Source organism: Mus pahari, chromosome 1 (assembly GCF_900095145.1).
Source record: "Mus pahari chromosome 1, PAHARI_EIJ_v1.1, whole genome shotgun sequence".
Classification (NCBI taxonomy): Eukaryota; Metazoa; Chordata; class Mammalia; order Rodentia; family Muridae; genus Mus; species Mus pahari.
Window position 1 is genome coordinate 61014491 of NC_034590.1, and position 8109 is coordinate 61022599.

At 45.1% G+C, this 8109-nt stretch overlaps 1 protein-coding gene across 3 annotated transcripts in view; it reads left to right on the forward strand.

The window, feature by feature from the left end:
• Me3 (malic enzyme 3) overlaps positions 1-7244 on the forward strand; it is a 183774-nt gene extending 176530 nt beyond the window's left edge. Inside the window, exons 10-14 of one of the 3 annotated variants that reach the window (XM_029531078.1) lie at positions 1324-1429; positions 2172-2314; positions 3144-3317; positions 3885-3983; positions 5282-7244. In XM_029531078.1, coding sequence (XP_029386938.1) covers positions 1324-1429; positions 2172-2314; positions 3144-3317; positions 3885-3983; positions 5282-5443 — 684 coding nt within the window. In that variant the 3' untranslated portion in view covers positions 5444-7244. The remainder of the gene's footprint in view (positions 1-1323; positions 1430-2171; positions 2315-3143; positions 3318-3884; positions 3984-5281) is intronic. The other 2 variants (XM_029531076.1, XM_021202908.1) reach the window with 2 other exon arrangements.
• The last annotated feature ends 865 nt before the right edge of the window (positions 7245-8109 follow it).

Below are 8109 nucleotides of genomic sequence, written 5' to 3' on the forward strand. Positions count from 1 at the left end.
GAGAGAGAGAGAGAGAGAGAGAGAGAGAGAGAGAGAGAGAGAGAGAGAGAGAGAGAGAGAGATCTCCAAGGGGCAGGGTATTTAGAATGGCAAGCAAAAAGAAAATTCCAAAGTAGTATAAGCTTTTATTGATACTGTCCAAAGAGACTGAGTGTGTGCATGTGTGCATGTGTGTGGATTTGTTGTGCATGTGCATTTGCCTGTGTGTGTGCGAGTATGTGTATGTGTATGTGCATATGTGTGTATGTATGTGTGTGTATGTGTGGATACCTTAGTACCCCTTTCAGCCTTTTCTCCTACCAGGCCTTGCCTTGCATTTGTCTCAGCCATACTGAATCATAGTCCTCCAAAAGACATATGCTCTCTCTCTTCCTCAACTTTGCACAGCCTGAACACTGTAAGGGATCTTTGGCCTAGAGATGCATCTTCTTATCATCATCCCAGAGAATGGTCTCTGAGCAGACGCTGGTGACTCCTCCTACTCACTCGCTCATTTTCCCATCATTTTGTTCACCCTGCTGAGCTGACTTCTAATCAACGATCTGTAGGCTTGGCATCACTCTGGTACTCAGGAGGCCAGCTGGGGAAGTCAGAAATGACTGAACTCATTACCAGACCTTGGGCTAGTCTGTCACTACCAGGCTTCTTGAAGAGACGCCATGACCAGCCTATCCTAGACTCAGCTTACTGAGACTCACGGGAGGACTAGGGGATCCTATTAAATCCGTTCTCACTGGCTCTCCAGCACAGGAAGTCTCAAACCTCTGTCCTTCTGTGAACCTGTGGGATCCACTTCTTGTGGTCAAGGGATTCAGCGAGGCTAAGGAATTTCCTAGGAGTCTTTCTATCCTCACCCAGGAAACCATGACCTACAACAGCTAAAAAGAAAAGATGACTTATCAGTTCTTCTTCTGTGTGGCTGGGGAGATGGCGCAGATGTTAAGAACACTTGTTTTCTCTTTTAGGGGACCCAGATTTGATTTGGTTTGATTCCCAGCACACACACATGGTGGCTAACAACTTTTTGGAAGTTCAGTTACATGGGACCTGGTACTCTCTTATAGCCCCCACGGACAATGCATCCACACAGAGCACAAACATAAGCAGGCAAAAACAACTATGCAATTACAATAAATATTTTTTTGAAGAAATACATTGCCTTAGGGTTCACCATAGGTTCTACTGGGAAATCTGATCAAGGGCGCCTCACTATTCTGCAGGCTCAGACTCAATCCGAAACTCTGTCAGAATCCTACTGCATCAAGGAGCTGTTGATTGGGCCTCCAACACTCTACCTACTCCAAAACCTTTCTTTTCCTACAGGGTAGAAGCCACCTAAACCATGAGAAGGAGATGTTTGCCCAAGACCACCCTGAAGTCAACTCCCTGGAGGAGGTAGTAAAGCTGGTGAAGCCCACAGCAATTATAGGTAGGAAGAAGACGAGGGGGCCTGACTACCCAGCCCAGCTAACCCTCCTGACTTGCAGATGGAGTCTGGGGCTCAGTGAAACTACCTATAGAAGCACAGCTCTTTTCCCTCAATGCCATAAACTTTTATTGAGTGACTTCTGTATACAAACTATAGAAATGAAGGACCAAAGCTGGGCGTGGTGGTGCACGCCTTTAATCCCAGCACTCGGGAGGCAGAGGCAGGCGGATTTCTGAGTTCGAGGCCAGCCTGGTCTACAGAGTGAGTTCCAGGACAGCCAGGGCTATGCAGAGAAACCCTGTCTCGAAAAACCAAAAAAAAAAAAAAAAAAAAGAAGGACCAGAGTTGCACCTTGTTAACACAGAATGGTGTCATATGGTAGGGAAGGGCAGTATTGCTCTCTATCACGAAGGTGAGCTCTCCTTCCACCCCAAGACGGGGACCCTGGCACCTGTCTCTGTACTAGAGGAACACTCTGCTCTCAGCGACATTCAGGAATGCCTTAAAGATCAGAGACCTAAAACAAACCAGTGGTCTCTGTGGAATGAACAAGAGGTCTTAGCTAACTCAAGCAACAGGATTCTTTCCCCTTCTGTTCCCTCAGCCCCGATAGCAGAGTTTATCCCCAAGATTCTCAAGTCTGTCATGGGTACCTACTTCCCTCACCAGTGCCACACGAAGAGAAATGGGATGTTTATACCCTGTAGGCCTTCCCTACTACCCCCCCCCCTTTTCCCTGTAGGTGTCGCTGCCATCGCAGGAGCCTTCACGGAGCAGATTCTGAGGGACATGGCCTCCTTCCATGAGCGCCCTATCATCTTTGCCCTGAGCAACCCCACCAGCAAGGCTGAGTGTACAGCTGAGAAGTGCTACCGGGTCACTGAGGTCAGCGGGGAGTCCTTTCTCCCACCAGCTGAGAAAGTAGTAACAGTTCCACCAGAGACCCTGTGTGGGTGGCAGAGCGTGCCCGTCATAGTAAGCAAGCTGAGGGTTAGAACGATGAAGAGAACACATGGAGGGACCCATGGCTCCGGCTGCATATTTCACAGAGGATGGCCTTGTCTGGGATCACTGGGAGGGGAGGTCCTTGGTACTGTGAAAGCTTGATGCCCCAGTGTGGGGGAATGCTGGGGTGATGAGGCAGGAGCGGGTGGCTGGGTGGGAGAGCACCCTCATAGAAGCAGGGGGGAAGGGGAGTGAGTTAGAGGAGTTTCGGAGAGGAAACCAGGAAGGGGAACATTTGAAGTGTAAATAAAATAAGCAATAAAAAATGTATTTTTTTTAAAAAGAAAAGAAAGATGAGTCAACTTTCCAAACATCATCAAACTAATAAAGAATAGAGCTATCTCTGAACCTTAGATCTAACTCCAAAACCAAAGCTCTTCCCATGATACTGCGATTCTCAATGTTCCCCCAAACAATAGAGCTTTGTCCAGAACCATGGCTTCTGTATTCTCTAGGCAACTGTCCTGACTTGGTCCTTCCAAATGTTGAGGGGAGGAGGCACCATGACCTCCACTGTCAGTAACTTAAAGGGAGGTAGGGCTTAGCTTTCTGATCAGATAAATAAATTGTTCTTATAGAGTACTTACCAAGTTCTCACTACAGTTCTGAACACTTAAGGGAGAATGAAGCAGACCCCATATTTAAGACAAGAATAGACTACTCCAAACCTGTCTCCACGATCCAGCTCTTGTTTTCTTCCTGCCTCCAGGGCCGAGGAATCTTTGCAAGTGGAAGTCCTTTTAAGAGTGTGACTCTGGAAGATGGCAGGACATTCACTCCTGGTCAGGGAAACAATGCCTATGTGTTTCCTGGGGTAGCCCTGGGCGTCATCGCTGGTGGGATCCGGCACATCCCAGATGAAATTTTCCTCCTGACAGCAGAGGTACTACTGTCTTTTCTTCCTAGGGTGCTTCTAATCTAATAGGGTTGGTGGATCAACACCAGGTCTTTAAGCCTGGTGACCCCTGGATTCGTCCTCTCGTCTCTTCTACCCACTCACCGCCCCCCCCATCCTGGCATTAGAACAGAAACAGGGCTGGAAAGGAAAACTCATAGAACCATGAACAAAGAAATGATTTCGTTTAGATGGCCACCTAGAATATCAAGCGTATCGGAGGAGGCTAGAATCCAAGAAGTAAGGGGTCCAGAGACCATTGTGTAACAGGCTGTGGCCAACCAGAGGACAAAAACCTTTGCTTTCCGGTCACAACTACATTCTTCTTGGTCTTAATGATTTTCTTTTAGAACTCAAGGAGCCCCGTGCTGCTTTGAACTTCAGCCATAACTACTATAGAGAGAATGTGTCTTTGTTTAAGCCTAGCGTTAAGCTTCCTTGTGTGGCACAGGATGCAGTACCTGGGCAAGCTTGGGGATAAGGGGATGGATTTGTTCTGTGATGGAAAAAAAAAAATCAATCTATCTCTCTCCCTTTCCCTCTCCCTCTCTCTAGCAAATTGCCCAGGAAGTCTCTGAGCAGCACCTATCTCAGGGGAGACTCTACCCACCGCTCAGCACCATCCGAGATGTGTCCCTGAGAATTGCAGTCAAAGTAAGGGGCATCCTACTTGCTCCCCTCTGATATGGGTAGTCAGGCTCCACCCATTCCTCTGACTTCAGGAGAGCTAAGGGGGTGGCAGCCAGGGAAACATTCTGAGCTCCCTGAGCATCCCTGCATGCGCAACAACAGCTTGAGTCCCAAATACCCATTCAGCCCAATTCTAGGAAAGTCCCACATTTCCACCAAAACATCAGGAAAGGGCCGCCAGAGGCCATGGTCTTGTGAACCAGAACGTGGGTGGAATTTTTTCTTAATGAATCATAATCACTCATTTGTGAGAAAGGTCAGCTTGCATAGCATCATGGTAAGGACTCGGGCTTTGGAGTCCTCACTCTGGCAATCCGCAGAGGAGTAACTGAATGCAGAGGAGTAACTATGGCCCAAATATCTTAACTTCCTTCAACTTCAGTTCTTTTTCTGAAGAGGTCAGAAGTTCCTCTCTCCTGGAGCTCTGGAGACTAAATGTTCCTGCTAGGCAGAGCACGTGTTTCTTTCTCCTATTTCTCTCTTTAAGAGGTGAGGAGGTGATCAGGTTCACAATATACTCCAGACTATGAGATTATGCAAAAGTCATAGGTTTTCAAATACAGCATACTACAATGAAGACCAATTTCAAGTAATAATTATCCAAGCTGGATAATGGGTACATATCATTCCCATTAGTGTATATGACTTTTCTGTAAGAATGACAAATAATATCAGAATTATTTATTATTAATTATTGCACTGCTCAGCAATACATAGTCCCATGAGTTAGTTGTCCAGGGCAGGCACCCTTAAACCACAGCTGTAAAGTCCAACAACCTAGTCCCAGTCCAGCTCAGCCACTCCACTTCCTTCATTAAGGCTATTTGTTCACAAGAAAATCATCCAGTTCAACCTCTCAACCAGCAAGGGAATGGCCTCTATTCACATCACTCTAGGAAAAGGATATAATTACTCTGCTTACCAACTAGTAAACTGAAGTACCCATGAAGTCTGCCGTGGCTGGAGACCCACGGGGAGTGGGAAGCAGGTGAGATAGGCTCAGCATCTTTTAGCCTGGCGCAGGCGTGAGGTATGAACCCTTCGTCTCCAGGGCTCTGCAGAGGGAGACTACAAGCCTCTTGGGGGGGGGGGGGCAGGGAAGAAGTAAGTACTATCTAGAAAGAAAGTTCTAACCCTCCCCCTCCAGTGGTGTCGTAGGTGACAACTGAAGAGATACTCCTTTCCCCTGGCTGCCATGTAAGGGGCCTTTAAGACTGATTTACCCACAGATCTAGTTCCTCACCCAAACATATATTTCCTAGGTCCTCGACTATGCATACAAACACAACCTGGCCTCCTACTATCCAGAGCCCAAGGACAAGGAGGCTTTTGTAAAATCTCTGATCTACACTCCAGACTATGACTCCTTCTCGCTAGACACCTACAGCTGGCCTAAGGAAGCGATGAGTGTTCAGAAGATCTGACGCAGTCGCCAGAGATGGTTTGGGATGAAGAAATACAACATAAACGGGTTCCAAAATAGCCAGTCTTGTCTCCGTGGTTCTGTTTGTCATTTGTCTTCCTTTGGGTTTGGGGGTAGATGCTAAGGCATACAGTGATGACAGCTTTGTTCCTGAAGGCCCTGGAGGTTCACCTTCCTATAACCCTTGTCTGAATTCCTTTCTGAATATCTCTTTTACTATTAATTGCTAACTACTCACCAAGCCTTGTGGGAATTTCAGCCTAGAACCCTGCCCTTGTAGAGGTCAAGGTCTAGATTGGACATGAGTCCTTTTTCATAAGAAAGTGTCCATGAAAAAAAAAAAGTTCATATAGAAGCCAGCGTGCTCGAAGAAGAATGGACACTTCCTATAAAGACAAAAAGGAGAGCTGGCTTTTTACTTTGCCCCAAGGATAAAGGATGGGTTAAGTCATAAGCACTCAAGAAATGCAAGCAAAGCTACTTGCTAGAAAATGAGGCCCACTCATCAGGAAGTTAATCCCTTTCAGAAGAATATATTACCTTCAAGACTCAGTAGGATGTGGGGGCTGAGTGGCTAGATGCTCATCAAGAAGGCTCACTGCCCTTTGGGTTGCTGAGTACTGTACATTCGTTTTTGTCATCACTAAAAGGAAAACTAGAGAAATAGGGGTGGGAAGGGTCAGCATGCCAAAGAATGAGGAAAAAGAGAAGCAGCGAGAGTAAACACCGTGAGGAAGGTCAACCCGTTAGATTTAATGTCTAAAAAAGACTTGATTTAATGTTCCAGGTTCTGAAACAGACTCTCCTTTCCATCCTTCAAAGTGACATAATTGAGCAAGTCAACACAGTTTGCTTGTAGAGGTCTGTCCTTGGTGTTTCAGAGGCCAGTTTAGTGAAAACTTTTACCTCCCTCATGTTGAGGAGTGCTCACACTCCAAGACAAACAGTAAAGAGCAGCCTGGAGCCCCTGCTGTGACCCATCCCATTTCTCTGTATAAGTCATGCTTAAGACCTATACACACACACACACACACACACACACACACACACACACACACCGTCTCCTTGGCCAGGATTCCCGCTGCCTGTAACAGCAGGACTATTTGACTGTCTCTCAGTTCAAGCCAGGTAAACTATTAAGATTCATGGAGAGAATTTAGTAGATTCATGAATCAATCGTCCCTTATTCGGGTCTTATTCTTCCAATATCAGCTTCTTTTGATGCTAGTTCTCAGCCAGCATCAATATCCCCAAAGCATAGACCTAAATGCAGAAAGTAAACTATACATTTCTAGAAGAGAATAAAGCAGTCAGTCCTTGTGAAGATTCCCCAGTAATCTCTGCTTAAAATCTCATACGCAATGCCTGTATCCCTGGGAATACAACACACAAAAGATGGAAGAAACTGGCCAAGGTTTCCAGTGTTCTGATCTACTGCATCAGCCCCACATGGCCGCCAAGATTTCTCATCATGGCCATCTGATTTCTCATTTCCTCAGGAGAAACCATCTGCCTGGACCCAGCTTAATCCTTTTTATTCCAACTCCAGAATCAGTAGATGCACCCAGAGAAGAAAGTGGCTGCTTATATCAGAAAGGCTCCCTCCACAGAATCCAGTACTGCTAGTCAATATTCTTCTCAGAGTTCTCACATATGGCTTTGGAAATATCTTCCTATTTTTTTTTTAATTGGTGCAGGTAGTGTCTTGGGGTTCCATCATTTAATCTACTATATCCTATGAAGAGAATTAAAAGTTTCTAGACATAGATTTTCAAACTTCCAGATATATTCTTTTTTTTTTCAAAAACAATTTTTATTAGATATTTTCTTCATTTACATTTCAAATGCTATCCCAAAAGTCCCCTATAGCCTCCCCCCCCCACCCTACTCCCCAACCCACCCACCCCCCACTTCCTGGCCCTGGCATTCCCCAGTATATATTCTTAATACCACTGAATTATATTCAAAGAATATTTGGGGGAATTTTTTGTCAAATGTTATGATCAAATTTAAGAAGACTGTTCACATTCCCTTACAAACCGATATGTACACCAATATGGTTGCATGAAATACCTTTTGTTTGGGGGGTTATTATTTTAACCATTTCTATACATTACTGAATTTTTTGTCTACTCAACCTATTTCTGAAAGATAAGCATAGTTATGGGGAACTTCAACTTTCCTTGTGTCTCTGATCATATTTACTTTATATCTTTTGGCCCAGTGTTATTAGGTATATAAAGTTTAGAATTGCTATAACTTATGGTAAACTCAAAACTGTAAACATTTATGATTTACTTAATAATGCATTTGTTTTATCTTGCCATATCTTGGATATCATACCTTATCCTGGAAGTCTCTCTTGCAATTCATTATTTATTCAGATGTTTAAGCTTGTATCGAACCTGGAGCTAGCAAACATTCTCCAGGTATTTCTCCCACAGAACTCAAGCCATTCTTTCCCAAAGTGAAAATATGGTTGTCTTAACATTAAAACATATAGCCAGGCTGGTAAGATGGCTCAGCGGTTAAGAGCACCGACTGCTCTTCCAAAGGTCCTGAGTTCAAATCCCAGCAACCACATGGTGGCTCACAACCATCCATAACAAAAATCTGATGCCCTCTTCTGGAGTGTCTGAAGACAGCTACAGTGTACACACATATAAT